General features: G+C 46.5%; 1 protein-coding gene across 6 annotated transcripts in view; it reads right to left on the bottom strand.

Moving 5' to 3' along the window:
* Window positions 1-15,766, bottom strand: part of LOC125448771 (lysophosphatidic acid receptor 6-like) — a 57,636-nt gene that overhangs the window by 27,864 nt on the left and 14,006 nt on the right. For 2 of the 6 annotated variants that reach the window (XM_048524294.2, XM_059642654.1), the window contains exon 2: window positions 1,324-2,339. In XM_048524294.2, coding sequence (XP_048380251.1) covers window positions 1,324-2,286 — 963 coding nt within the window. In that variant the 5' untranslated portion in view covers window positions 2,287-2,339. Of the gene's footprint in view, window positions 1-1,045; window positions 2,340-3,569; window positions 3,682-15,766 lie in introns of those variants that run through there. The other 4 variants (XM_059642655.1, XM_048524292.2, XM_059642656.1 and 1 more) reach the window with 4 other exon arrangements.

Genomic DNA, 15,766 nt, shown 5'->3' with positions numbered 1-15,766 from the left:
TGGTTGACATTTTACTGCCCTCTGGGCCCTTAAGGATGGTGGGTGGGGGTGAGGCATTAAATGCTGGCCCACATCCTGTGAACAGACTGGAAAAACAAAAATCTCAGAACAGGGTTTCCTCCATTGGTTTCCACCCTCCGTGTAGGGGACAAAGAGGCTGATGTCACCATTTTATTTCTGCGCTGAAAGTGCACGGGGGTTTCTCTCACCCACAGCTCCGAACAATAAAATGCTGAGTCCCTCATCTTAGATAACATAGTGTGGACCTGGACGACTATAACAGGCCAGACAGCATCAAAGGAGCAGGAAAGCTGACTTTTCAGGTCTGAACCCTTCTTCAGAAACGTCAACTTTTGTGCTCCTCTGACGTTGCTTGGCCTGCTGCATTCATACAGCTCCACACCTTGTTATCTCAGATTCTCCTGCATGAGCAGTTCCTACCATCTCAGAGCCCCTCATCTTATCGGCTGTCCTCTTGACTTAGCCAACAGCTTTGGTCACCAACAATCCCCACTAACAACTATTCGCCCTCCCAGCCTGATTGTTAGCAACTCCTTTATCTGTCCAACTCTCTCTCTCTCTCTCTTTGGGACCCTATCCTATCATTTACTCACTACCCCATACACCTACATCCCTAACTCTCTGCATATAAACTGGCGTTTTTCACAGCCACCATCAGTTCTGAGGAAGGGTCACAGAGCCCCAAACATTACAGAGATAACAAGGTGTGGAGCTGGATGAACACAGCAGGCCAGGCAGCATCATAGGGGCGGGAAAGCTGACGTTTTGGGTTTTTCTAAATTAGGAAAGGGGAAGGAGATTCTGAAATAAATAGAGAAGGGGGGAGGTGGCAGGTGATGATGGAAGGTGGATAAAGGATCAGATAGAATGATTTTCTGAAGGGGCCCAGACCTGAATCGTCAGCCTTCCTGCTCCTCTGATGCTGCTTGGTCTGTTGTGCTCCTCCAGCTCTACACTTTGTTATAACAAGTGCTGGATGAACACAGCAGGCCAAGCAGCATCAGAGGAGCGGGGAGGCTCACGTTTCGGGTCTGGGCCCCTTCAGAAATCTCCAAAGTCTGCAGTTCCCACTATCTCCACACCTTGTTATCTCCCGCTATCTACGAAATGTTTATCCGTCACAGACGCTGCCAGACCTGCTCAGGTTTTCCAACAACCTTGTTCTTGTTCGAACCCAGCCCACCCCCTCACACAGGGCTGCCACCCCTTGCGTGGCCATTTCGTGCTCAAACCGTTCCCCAGCAGCCCCACCCACACAATGTCTCTTATCTCTCAAGTCGTTATCATCCGGGCGTCGTTCACCTGCTTCGCCCGCTGTGGGGACAGCGAGCGGTTGTTGCCCTCGGCGCTGTCCGTGTTGGACGTCAGCGCGTTCTTCAAGGCCTTCATGCCGACGCTCTTCTGGAAGGTCTCCGTGACGAAGTAGTAGGCCAGCGGGTCGAAGATGGCGTTGAGGCACGCCACGGCGATGGCGGCGCGGTAGGACGCGCGCAGCGTCGGCTCCCGCTCCGGGGCGCGCACCGCGACGTACAGCAGCAGCACCGTGTGGTACGGCAGGAAGCAGACGACGAAGATGACCACGTTGGCCGCCACCATGTTGCGGATCTTGCGCCAGTCGACGTAGTCCATGCGGGTGGCGGAGCTGCGCCTGACTGCCCGCAGCAGGGACAGCGAGCAGGCCAAGATGGTGCCCAGCGGGATGCCGTAGCCCACCAGCAGGGTGGGCGCCACCGTGGCCGGGTTGGTGACGTAGGTGGGCTTCTTGTCGAAGCACAGCGTGCAGGCGCCGGTCTCGTTGCCGGCCTTCGGGATGGCCAGGTAAGGCGGGATGCTGGCGCCCACAACCAGCAGCCAGACGCCGGCGCTGATCCACTTGGCGCGGCCGCGGAGCGAGTTGAGCCGCGACTTCATCGGGAAACAGATGGCGACGCAGCGGTCCAGGCTGATGCACGTGAGGAAGAAGATGCTGCCGTACATGTTCACCAGGAAGACGAGGCCCGTGAGCTCGCACAGCAGAGGCGGGAGCGGCTGGCGGGTGACATAGTACAGGATCCGCACCGGCAGGGAGCCCACCAGCAGCAGGTCGGCGCAGGCCAGGTTCTTCATGTAGACCGTGGTCTGCGAGCGGATCTTGGTGAAGCGGAAGAAGAAGACCAGGGCGAGGCTGTTGAACAGCAACCCGAGCAAGAAGATCACGCTGAAGGCCGTCACGTAGAAGCGGTCCGACAGCTTGGAGCTCGCGCAGGTTTCGTTCGCGTCCCCCATTCTGCTGCCCACCGGGACTTTCCCGCTTCTCTTCAAGCTTGGGAGAGGCCTGCCTGAGGTGGGGGGGGGGGGTAAAGTGGTTTGGTTGGGCGGGGGTTGAAGGGGTTTGGGTGTGGGGGGTGGTGAAGGGGTTTGGGTGTGGGGTGTTTGGGTGTTGGGGGGGGGGTGAAGGAGAGAGAGATTAGTTGCTCGTTTCTTCCAGCACCAAAGAAACACAAGACAAAAAAAATTGTCAATGAAGAGACCTCGCAAGTGTTTCATAGAAAACTAGTGCCCGCTTTTTTTTCCCCAAGCTTCGTGTTCTCCACATCCAGCTTTACTCTCCACAGAAGTGACCAGCCTGATACTTAATGGTAATAAGATGTGAGGCTAGATGAACACAGCAGGCCAAGCAGCATCTCAGGAGCACAAAAGCTGACGTTTCGGGCCTAGACCCTTCATCAGAGAAGGGGATGGGGGGAGGGAACTGGAATAAATAGGGAGAGAGGGGGAGGCGGACCGAAGATGGAGAGTAAAGAAGATAGGTGGAGAGAGTGTAGGTGGGGAGGTAGGGAGGGGATCGGTCAGTCCAGGGAAGACGGACAGGTCAAGGAGGTGGGATGAGGTTAGGCAGGAAAGCTGACGCTTCGGCCCAGACCCTTCTTGAGAAAGAAATTCAGAAATTTTCTGAAGAAGGGTCCAGACCCGAAACGTCAGCTTTCCTGCTCCTCTGATGCTGCCTAGCCTGCTATGTTCATCCAGCTCTACACAATTTTTTAAATCTCAGATTCTCTAGGAGGGCCCACTACCTCTCCAAGTGTGAACACTTTTGGTTTGGAAGGACAAAAACGTGTTGGCACAGGCTTGGAGAGCCGAAGGGCCTGTTCCTGTGTAGTACTGTTCTTTTGCTATCTTTGAGTGGTGGTGGTTTAGCCCTAGGCTCGCCTGAGGTGAAGGGAGAGGCTGAAGAAAGAGAGACATCAGTGGGTAACATCATTGGGAACCGAACCTCCACAAACTGGCCATCCAGACAACTGACCCCCTCACCTGACTGTGATCACAAAATGGGCTGAAGAGCCTCATTCCATGCTGTTAAAATGACTCCCTGAGCCTCTCGTTTCATCCTCCACTATGCACATTTGAATTGCCTAACTTTTAGCCACCCAGAGATTTCTAACTTCAGAAACACAGCTCTTTGCTTCACAAGAAAAGTGCCCGAGTGCAGCCTGTCACCCTTTGCAGGTCTCCAGTAGCTCACTTGCTCTTTTATCTCGTAATTCTTCATTCAGAAACCAGCTCAGTACCGTGTGAAGATTGGCCCTCCTCCAGCGGAGTATACTCATGTTTGATCTTCCCTCGTCCTGCTTGGTATTTGCTCTTGACTGCGTGCAGCTGTGGAGACTGTTAGCAAGAAATGATCTCCTTCTCCACCCATCCCACTTGACACCTATCCCGTTGCCCAATCTCATCCTCAGAACCAAACACTGCACTGTTTCCTTCCTGAAAGCAGTGACAACAAATAGATACTGTCTTGCACACATTTTAGGAGTTCCTCCTCCTCTTAGCTCTTGTCACTTTCTCTCCTCTTAGCCCCAGTCTATATTAGAGGAAATTGATGATTCCCGTAGAATTAAAAAAACACATGTGGAGGCTGTTTGGCCCACCATTTCTGTGCTGGCCCCTCTGGACGAACATCATTGTCCCTACGCTGCCCTGTATATCTTCCCTTTTCAGAGAGATGCACTTTGAAATGCTCGATTGCACTGAGCGAGAGGGAAGTTTTTCTTCAGGTCCACCACTGTTCACTGGCTTTTGATGTTTTTCACTTGTAAGTCTGTAGAAGAGGAGCAGAAGTAGGCTGTTCAGCCCATTGAGTCTACTCCACCCCTTTGCTCCCTTGCTGATCAAAATCTGTCTCAGCCTTGAATATACTTAAGGACCCAGCCTCGACGGCTCTCTGTAGTAAAGAATTCCTCAGATTCATCCCCCTCTGAGATTAGAAATTCCTACCCATCTCTGCCTTAAATGTGTGACCCCTTATTCTGAGATTATGCCCTCTGGTTCTACTCTCTCTCCCAAAAAGAAATGACCTTTCCACTTCTATCGTACCTGGGCCCCTAAGAATCTTGTCAAATCATAGAATCCCTATTGTGTGGAAGCAGGCCATTTGGCTCACACCAACCCTCCGAAGAGCATCCCATTCCCCACCTGCATTTCCCATGGCCAACCCACCTAATCCGCATGTCTTTGGACTGCGGAAAGAAACCCAGGCAGACAGAGAGAGAATGTGCAAGCTCCGTGCAGACACTTGCCCAAGGTTGGGATTGAACCCAGGTCCCGGAAGCTGTGAGGTGCTGCAGCACTGACCACTGAGCCACTATGTATGCTTCTGTAAGGTCACCCCTCATTGTCCTAAACGCCAATGAATGCAGCCTCAGGCTTCTCAATGTCATCTCGTAAGATAGTCCCTCCATCACCAAAAGCAACATTCCCTCTAACCTATCTACATAGCCACACAGTTTCTCCAAGGTTTCTTAGAAGTCCTTGTACTGACAAAGTAAAATCAGAGAGGGTAATGCCTGGGACCAACCCAATGAACCTTCTCTGGATGGCCTCCAATGCCAGAGTATCTTTGCTTAGATGAGGGAACCAGAACTGTGCACAGTATTCTTGCTGTGGTATAACTCATGTGATATAACCTTGTATAGTTTTAGCAAAACCACTCTATTTTTATACTCCATTCCTTTTGAAACAAAGACCAATGTTCTATTTGGCTTCCCTATTACCACCTGGTTGCTTTTTGCGTTTCATGGACAAGGACTCGAGGACTCCTGAATCCCTTTCTTTTGTGGCTCTCTCAAAGTCTTTGTCCACTTAAATAACATACAACTCCTCTTTTCTTGCTGCGAAAGTACATCTCCTCACATTTCCCCACATTATATTCCATTTGCCAAGCTTTGGCCTGCTTGCCTAACCTGTCTCTACACCTCTCTGAGCAATCTCACCACATGCCTTCCCACTTTTGCCATGATGTGGACGTGCCAACATTGGACTAGGGTGGGCAAGGTCAGAAGTCACATGACACCAGGTTAAAGACCAACAGGTTTATTTGAAATCACAAGCTTTCGGAACATTGCCCTTTTGTCAGGTAAATACTCAACCCCATTTTCCCAAAAAGTTGATCCCCGTACTAATCAAGAACCTATCTATCTCTGCCTTAAATAGACTTAATGACTTTGGCCCCCACAAACTTCTGCAGCAGTGAGTTCCACTCATTCACTACCCTCTGGCTGAAAGAAATTCCTCCTCATCCCAGTTCTGAAGGAACAGTTCTTCATCCAAATGCTGTACCCTTAGGCCGTAGTCTGTCCTACAAATGGAAACATTTTCTCTACATCCACTCTGTCCAGGCATCTTAGTAAATTTCAACTGAAATCCCGCCGCATCCTTCTAAACTCCATTGAGTGCAGGCTCAGAGTCCTCAATTGCTCCTCATATGACAAGTCCTTTGTCCTCAGGATCATTCTTATAAACATCCTCTGGACTCTCTCCAATGTCAGCACATCCTTCTTTAGACAAAGGACCCAAAACTGCTGACAGTGTTCCAAATGCAGTCTGACCACAGCCTTATACAGCCTCAGCAGTACATCTCTGCTTCTGTATTGTAGTTCATTTGAAATGAATGCTAAAATTGCATTTGCCTTTTTAACTGCCAACTGAACCTGCAAGTTAACCTTTAGAGAATCCTGTACCAGGACTAACAAGTCACTTTGTGTTTCAGATTTCTGAAGCCTTTGCCCATTCAGAAACTAGTTTCCACCTCTATTCTTCCTACCAAACTGCATAATATCATGCTTTCCCACATTGTGTTATGTCTGCTACTCACCTAGCCTTTCGAAGTCCTTCACCAGCTTCAAAATCTCCCCACCCCTAAACTCATCCCAAAGCCAACCCAGCTCGTCCCTGCCTCCTTGATCTACCCATCTTTCCTCCCATGTATCTGCTCCTCCCATCTCACTGATCAATTCCCCACCCCACTTCCTACCTACCAGCGTCATCTCTGCCTCCTTGACCTGTCTGTCTTCCCTCAATTGACCAACTCCCTACCTACACTCACCTTTACTGGCTCCATCCCTGCCTCCTTGACCTGTCTGACTTCTCTCCACCTACCTGCTCCTTTATCCATCTTCCCTTATCGCCTCCTCCGCCTCTCTATTTATTCCAGAGCCCCCTTCCCCTCCCCCATTTCTGAAGAAGGGTTCAGACCCAAAACGTCAGCTTTTCTGCTCCTCTGATGCTGCCTGACTTGCTGCGTTCATCCCGCTCTACATCTTGTTATCTCATTTAGTTACCTGCTGTCAGTTACATCCTGAAAATGCCCCCTTTATCCCTACTGCCAATGTTGCCACCTCTAAAGAAGAGTCCCGACTTGAAAAGTCAGCTATCCTGCTCCTGCGATGCTGCCTGGCCTGACAAATTTAGTCAGTATTTTCTGAGGTTAGGTCAATCAACACTGTGATATACCTGGGATTCAGGAGTGTGCTTTACAAATAGGGACTTACCAAAATGGGGATAATTTCTTAGAGTTTATAGAGGATCAGTTAGAGCACTCAACAAGTACAAGAGACCGACAGTAATGTAGCTAATTTTACTGAGGCTACAAGTTAGGTGGAAGGGTGGGCTGTCGGGTGGACACAGAGTGGCTACAAAGTGAAATAGACAAGTTGAGGTAAGTGGGCAACATGATGACAGGTAGACTGTTAGGTAGTGTATTGTGGAGTTTTTCCACCTAGGTCTTGACAATGTTATACCTGCGCAGACATGAAAACATTGCAAATTCTTACAATCTGTATTCCTTTTTTAAGATGCAACCTGAAGGATCATACACTGGCCGCCAAAGGATCATCTGACTTTTGCAATTGCAAGACTGGGATTTTTCAAGATATTAACAGGAAAGGACATGGGAGATAAAAAAAGAACGATTTCCACTGGTTAGAGAATCTGGAATAAGAGGATAAAGTCTTAAGAATTAAGGCTTGACCATTGAGGAGAGATGTCAGGAAGCACTTCCATACATGGAGGGTGGTAAATGTTTTGAACTCGCTTCCACAAATGGAGGTAGGTGCAGTATCAGTTGTTAATTTTAAATCTGAGTTAGATAAATTTTTGTTAAACAAAGACATTAAGGGGTGTGGGCCAAAGTATATGGAGTTAGGCCACAGAGCAACTGTGATCTCTTTGAATGAAAGCACAAGCTCAAGGGGCTGAAGGCTTACTCCTGCTCCTACATTCCTAGAAGATGTCTTAAGCTCCTGGAAGTTTCCATTTTTCCAACTCCATGGAATCCCATACTAGCTGTTATCAGAGTGGCAGTTTGGCTCAGTGGTTAGCATTACTACCTCATCATACCAGGGACCTGGATTCAATTCCAGCCTTGGGTGACTGTCTGTGTGGAGTTTGTACGTTCACCCCATGTCTGCATGGGTTTCCTCCCATAGTCTGAGGATTTGCAGTGAAGGGTAGATGAACCATGCTAAATTGCCCACAGTGACTAGAGATGTGCAAACTAGATGGATTAGTCATGGGGAAATGCTGGGTTATGGGGACTGGGTAGCTGGGTGGGATACTTTCCAGAGTGTTGGTGTAGGCTGAATGCCTACATGAATTCCACATTATAGGTGTTCTATAACGGATTACTTAAGACGGGAACCACAAGTTCCCACACTCTCTAATTCCAGCATTTGCCTGGGTACCTATGAAAGGTCATCAAGGCGAATTATCTCCAATGAACAGTGAAAACTATATTTACCTTGTACTGTATGTCAGGCTATTTCTATTACCGTGCTTCATTTGTTACTGTGAAAGAGTGTTAATTGAGTTTCATTGTGAATCAAGAATCACTCATCCTTTGATCAAAATTAAATCTTTCATTGACCAAACTTAATCTGCAAACCAACATCAAACTGCAGAAAAAAGGATGTGTCTCTTGGCCCTTTCAAGAACTGTGAGGTTTCATGTCTTTTAAATATGCCTGCATGCATACAAATCAGGAGCGGATGTAATCATTCAGCCCCTTGAGCTGAACCCGCCATGACCCCTACAGACAATTTTTTTTCCACTTCATCTCTGTTTTAAATGGGTGAGCCCAGATTTTTAAACACTGTTCCTTGGTTCTAGATTCTCCCCAAATGGGAAACGTCATCATCACATCTGCCCTGCCAAGGACCCTCAGACCCATATATGTTTTAATCGAATTGCCTCTCACTCTTCAGCAGATACAACTCCATCCTGTTCAATTTTTTCTCGTAAGGCAACGTCCCCATTACAGGTGTTCATTTGTGAAACTGTGTTTAAACTGCCTCTAGTGTCTTTTCATCCTTCCTTAAATAAGATCCATTGAATCCCTATAGCGTGAAAGCAGGCCATGCAGCCCTTTGAGTTACACTGATCCTCAGAAGAACATCCCACCCTATCTATGTAATCTTGCATTTCCCAAGGCTAATCCACCTAGCCTGCACAATTTAGCATGGCTAATCCACATAATCTGCACATCTTGGGACTGTGGGAGGAAACCAGAGAACACAACAGAAACAGGCACGTACACACTCACAAGAAGACGATACAATCTCCACACAGGCAGTTGCCTGAGGGTAGAATGGAACCGAGATCACTGGTGCTGTGAGGCAACAGTGCTAAACACTGTGCCACTGTGACCAACACTGGACACAGTATTCCAAATGTACTCTCATCACTGCCCTGTATAACTGCGTATAACCTCTCTACTTCTGTATTCAATTCTCCTTGCAATAAAAATTTGGATTCTATTAGCTTTATGGACTGCTTGCTTTACCTGCAGACTAACCTTTTGTGAGATGCAGTAGGGCACCCAGATTACTCTGGATCTCAGAACTTTGCAGCCAATTAAACAGTACACTTCTTTTTATTTAAATTCTTCCTGCAAAAAATGGCAACTTTCCCACATTTGCCAAAGTCAAGTCTGTATCCCTTTGTAGTCTCCTTACCTCTTCTTCACAGCTCACTTTCCGAGCTATCTTTGTGTCGCCAACAAATGTAGCTACCATACCTTCGGGCCCTTCTTCTGAGTCACGTCTATAAGCGGTAGACAGGTGAGGTCTCATAACTGGCCCCTGTGTGCTCCATTCATTATATTTCATCAGTCAGAATAGACACACTGAATTCTTACTGTCTGCCTCCAGTTAACCTTTGCCAGTATGCTATTGCCCACTCCAAGAGCTGTTATTTTCAGCATTAACCTTTGACGTGGCATCTTGCAAAAAAAATCAGAGGAAGCAAGTGCAGTCGGAATTTATAATTGGATATATCGGCATTGGATAAAGAAATATTTTTGGATTTAGGCCAGAGGGGGAGACTTCAAGGTATTATTAAGCTGAAGAGGGTTCAGAAGAGATATACCAGGATGTTGCTGGGTATGTAAGGTTTGAGTTTTAAAGAAAGGCTGTTTAGTTGGGACCTTTCTCGCTGGAGCGTAGGAGGATGAGAGGCAACCTTGTAGAAGTTTATAAAATTCTGAGAGGTGTAGATAGAGTTAATGGCAGTTGGCTTTGCCTCAAGATGGGAGGTTTCAAGATTAGGAAGCACTTTTTAAGGTGAGAGGAGAGAAATTTGCAAAAGACATGAGGGGCAATTTTTTTACACACGGCGTGGTTCAAATGTGGAATGAGCTTTCTGATGTAATGATGATATGGCCACAATTACAATATTTAATAGAGTTTGGGTTAATTACATGAATAGGAATGGTTTGGGGAGGATATGGCCCAAGAGCAGGCAGGCGGGACTAGTTTAGTTTGGGATTATGTTCAACATGAACAGGTTTTTCTGAAGAGTCTGTTTCTGTGCTATTTGACTCTATGGCTCTATAAGAGGGGGTGATGGGTACAAGAGCTGCTGAAATTGTGTGAAGCGATGCAACAAACAAGCCAGGAAATGATGCTTAAAGGAAATCACTGTCCTGGGTCGGGCTCTTTTTTGGATTGCCTGCACTTTGTGCTGATGCTGGGTCGCAATGACTCATCTTGCAACCAAAACAGTTCTGTGGCTTTATTGAGCTAGAAAATACAATGAGCAGTTCTCGAGTTATTTAACTTACAAAGAACCACAGCTGTATTCTACCATGGAGCTGCACACTCACCAAAACAGCAGTCACAGAATGTTTATATTAAGCTGGTGGGAAATGTTTGAAAACATACCTCAAAAAATAGGAAGGATCATGTTTTCTTATGGCTGTCAGTTGTGGTATACACATGATGATAAGGCGTTGGAATTCTCTGCTCTGAGCAGCACTTGTCCCAAGAGCAGGTCAGAAGCTAGGAATTCTGTGGCGAGTAACTCACCTCCTGACTCCTCAAAGCCCGCCCACTATTGACAAGTCAGGAGTGTGAGGGAATACGCCCCACTTGCCTGGATGAGTGCAGCCCCAACAATACTCAAGACGTTTGACACTGTCCAGGACAAAGAAGCCCGCTTGCTTGGCACCACATCTACAAGCATTCACTCCCTCCACCACCGGGGCTCAGTAGCAGCAGAGTACTATCTACAAGATGCACTGAGAAATTAACCAACCCAAGACCACCACCTTCTAGAAGGACAAGGGCAGCAGATACATGAGAACACTGCCACCTCCAAGTTCTCCTCCAGGCTGCTCACCTGACTTGGAAATATATTGCCATTCTTTCTCTGCCGCTGGGTCAAAATCCTGGAATTCCCTTTCTAAGGCCATTGTCGGTCAACCCACAGCAGGAGGACTGCAGCGGTTCAAGGTGTCAGCTCACCACCACTTTCTCAAGGGCAACTAAGGACAGGCAGTATATGCTGGCTCAGCCAGCGATGTCCACATCCCACAAATGAATAAAAGAAATGTTTTTGGCACAGCCTGTGACATGTGGTTAAATAGGTGAGAACTAGAAGCAGAGTCGGCCATTTAGCCCCTTGAGCCTGCTTCACCATTTAACACAATCGTGACTGATCTCATTTCAGCCTCAAACCTACTTTCCTGCCTGCTTCCCCATAATCCTTTAACACTACAAATTAAAAACCTCCTTAAATCTCCCGCATGCACCATATTCCAAAGGTAGTGAATTCCACAGATGTGAGAGAAGAAATTCCTCTTCATTTTTTTTTAAATCAGTGACCCTTTATCCTGAAACTATGTGTTGTAATGGCCCAGGACTAAAGTTGACAAGATGGCCACTTGGGCTTTTTACTTTAGCTATCACAAGATGGCAAAGAGTTATGACCTCTTGTTTTAGATTGCCCCACAAGGGGAAACATCCATTCCATGTCTACTCTGTCCATGTCTTTTAACATCTTATTCACCTCGGTCTTCTAAATGGCAAAAGGCCCCAGTTACATCTGTTCATCACTGAAATGCTCCATGCCAGGCAACATCTTGGTGAATCTGCTCTGCCTCCCTCCAGTGCAATCAATTCCTTCTGTTAGTGAGGGGACCAAAACTGCATGCAAAATTTCACACTTTGTACTCTAGCTATACCAGTACGTGTCTGAGCCAGTGATTGACAGCAGCACACAAATTGTCGCTGTGTGGAGGGTGGCCATTCATCCCATTGTGTCTGTACTGGCTCGCCAGAGCATTTTCATTTCCTGCCAATGCCGCGCCTTTCACCCTGTAACCATGCACATTCTTTCTGTACAAATATCCATCCAATGCCCCTTTCAAATGCCTCAATTGAACTTGCCTCCGGCATGTTTCCAGGCAGCGCATTCCAAACTCGAACTATTCTCTGCATCACAGGTGTAAAATTTAACAAAGCAAAAACTGCAGATGCTGGGGATATAAAACCAACGTTAACCAAAACTGTTGGGAGAAACTCAGCAGGTGGAGAGAGAAACTGTGTTAACGATTTGAGTCCTGTGATGCTTCTTTTCGTTCTGGATGTGTTTCTGCATTTTCTATTTAAAACAGCTCCAGTAAATTCGATGCGATAAAGTGAACTATTTATCAGTTAACAGATTACCATTGCTGTGTAAATATCATGTGGTTGATTAAATTATATTAAAGGTGCAAGAACATAGCTTCTCTGAGCAGCCGGAAGAAGCTGTCCTGAAGATAAGGCTTATTTAGACTTACAGTTAAGATATTTGTAAGTGGGAACAGTTTCTCCCTAACTACGCTGCCTAGATCGCTCATGATTTTGAAAACATTTACCAAATCTCCCTTCAACATTCTCTTCCCCAAGAAAAACAATCCCAACTTCTCCCATCTATCCTCATGACTGAAATTCCTTACCCCGAATCATTCTTCTGCACCCTCCCCAATGCATTCATATTGTTCTGACAATGTGGCACCCAAAACTGCACCCAATACACCAGGTGAGATCTAACCAGTATCCTATATATGTTCATGTAATCTCCCTGCTTTAGTACCCTATTCCCTTGTTAATAAAGCCATTGTGTGTCTTACTAGCGTCACTCTCCATATGTCCTTCCATCTTCAGTAAATTATGTACTTTTACGTTCAGGTCTCTGTACTTTTGCACAGCTCTTACAACTGGGTACTTTATCCTAAACTCCCTCTCTGTCCTTTTTAACAAATTGTATTCCTTTACACTTCATTATATTGAACTTCATCTCCTACCTTTCAGTTCAATCTACCGACTTCCTTTCAGAGCTCCACATCGTCCTAATCACAGTTTATAATTCTCCCAAGTTTTGTATCATCTGAAAACTTTGTAATGTCCCTTGCCCACCGAGATAACAAGGATCCCAAACGCTAACTTGGGAACCTGAACTACAAACCTTCCTTCAACCTATCAAATATCCACTTACCAGGTGAGATATAGATCAGCTGCAGGTATGGGTAGAGAAATGGCAGGAGGAGCTAAATTTGGGCAAGTGTGTGGCACTGCACTTTGGAAGATAAAATGTCAAGGAAAAGTATACGGTTATGGCAGGACCCTGGACAGCACTGAAGTACCCTGAAAGTGGCCACGCAAGTATACGTTGGGTGATAAAGAAGGCATATTGCATGCTTGTCGTTATTGGTGGGGAACTGAGTGCAAGAGTCAGGATGTCATATTGTAGCTTTATATGAGTTAGGTTAGACCACCCTTGTAGTACTGTGTTCAATTTTGATTGCTACACTACAGGAAGCCTGTGGAGGCTTTGGGGAGGGTGCAGAAGAGGTTTACCAGGATGCTACCTGGATTAGAGGGTATAAGCTATAAGGAGAGACTGGAAAAACTTGTGTTATTTTCTCTGGAGTGGTGGACACTGAGGGGAGACTTGATAGAAGTCTATAAAATTATGAGATGCATAGTTAGGAATGATGTTTAGATTCTTTTTCCCAGAGTTGAAACATCTAATACGAGGGACATGCATTTAAGGTTAGAGGGGGAAAGTTCAAAGGAGACGTGAGGGGACCAAGGACAGGCAGAAGGGATTATTTTAATTTGGCAACATGCTCGGCATAACCTCGTGGGCCTGTTCTTATGCTGTACTGTTCCATGTTCTATGTACCCTCTGTTTCCAATCCCTCAGCCAATTTTGAACACATATTGCTGTTGTCCCTTTTATTCCATATCTCATAACTTTCTGCAGAAGACTGTTATGTGGCACTATGTCAAACATCTTCTGGAAGTCTACGTACACCACATCAGCAGCACTACCTTCATCAACCCTCTCCATTAACTCTTCCAAAGTCTCCAGAAATTTCATTGGACACAATTTCCCTGGACGATCCCGTGCCAACTCATCTACATTTTCCTAAGTGATTATTAATTCAGTCTTAAATGATTGATTCTTGGGAGGAAGGGAAGTATGGGGAACGCTAACCAGGATTCAGTTACTACCCTCTGGATATTCCAGTGAAAACAATTTTGAGAGCTGTTTGTTTTGGTAGAAATTAGTGATGAGTTTGTGTTTCTGAAAACGATCAGTCTTTTCCCTCGGGGGTGGGGGAGGGGGGGGGGGAGGGGGGGGGGGAGGGGGTGGGGGGGCGTGGGGTGGGGTGGGGTGCTGTTGGCTAATCCTACATTATGTGGTCCACTGTTAATAGATAACATAGAACATTACAACACAGTACAGGCCCTTCGGCCCTCGATGTTGTGCCGACCCGTCATACCGATCTCAAGCCCATCTAACCGACACTATTCTACGTACGTCCATATGCTTGTCCAATGACGACTTATATGTACCTAAAGTTGGTGAATCTACTACTGTTGCAGGCAAAGCGTTCCATTCCCTTACTACTCTCTGAGTAAAGAAACTACCTCTGACATCTGTCCTATATCTTTCACCTCTCAATTTAAAGCTATGCCCCCTCGTGCTCGCCGTCACCATCCTAGGAAAAAGGCTCTCCCTATCCACCCTATCTAACCCTCTGATTATTTTATATGTTTCAGTTAAGTCACCTCTCAACCTCCTCCTCTCTAATGAAAACAGCCTCAATTCCCTCAGCCTTTCCTCGTAAGACCTTCCCTCCATACCAGGCAACATCCTAGTAAATCTCCTCTGCACCCTTTCCAAAGCTTCCACATCCTTCTTATAATGCGGTGACCAGAACTGTACACAATACTCCAAGTGCGGCCGCACCAGAGTTTTGTACAGCTTCACCATAACCTCTTGGTTCCGGAACTCGATCTCTCTATTAATAAAAGTTAAAACACTGTATGCCTTCTTAACAGCCCTGTCAAACTGGGTGGCAACTTTCAAGGATCTGTGTACATGGACACCGAGATCTCTCTGCTCATCTACACTGCCAAGAAACTTACCATTAGCCCTGTACTTTGCCTTCTGGTTACTCCTACCAAAGTGCATCACCTCACACTTGTCTGCATTAAACTCCATTTGCCACCTCTCAGCCCAGCTCTGCAGCTTATCTATGTCTCTCTGCAACCTACAGCATCCTTCGTCACTATCCACAACTCCACCGATCTTAGTGTCATCTGCAAATTTACTAACCCATCCTTCTATGCCCTTATCCAGGTCATTTATAAAAATGATAAACAGCAGTGGACCCAACACCGACCCTTGCGGTACGCCACTAGTAACTTGTCTCCAGGATGAACATTTCCCTTCAACTACCACCCTCTGTCTTCTTTAAGCAAGCCAATTTCCGATCCAAACTGCTATATCTCCCACAATTCCATTCCTCCGCATTTTGAACAATGGCCTATTGTGGGGAACCTTAACGAACGCCTTGCTGAAATCCATATACACCACATCAACCGGTTTACTCTCATCTACCTGTTTGGTCACCTTCTCAAAGAACTCAATAAGGTTCGTGAGGCACGACCTTCCCTTCACAAAACCGTGCTGACTATCCCTAATCAATTTATTCTTTTCTAGATGATTATAAATCCTATCCCTTTAACCTTTTCCAACACGTTACCAACAACTGAGGTAAGGCTCACTGGTCTATAATTACCAGGGTTGTCTCTACTCCCCTTCTTGAACAGGGGAGCCACATTTGCTATCCTCCAGTCATCTGGCACTATTCCTGTAG

Source organism: Stegostoma tigrinum, chromosome 45, assembly GCF_030684315.1.
Source record: "Stegostoma tigrinum isolate sSteTig4 chromosome 45, sSteTig4.hap1, whole genome shotgun sequence".
Lineage (NCBI taxonomy): Eukaryota > Metazoa > Chordata > Chondrichthyes > Orectolobiformes > Stegostomatidae > Stegostoma > Stegostoma tigrinum.
The sequence above is the reverse complement of the archived record's forward strand: the minus strand, read 5'-3'. Positions and strand labels throughout refer to the sequence as shown.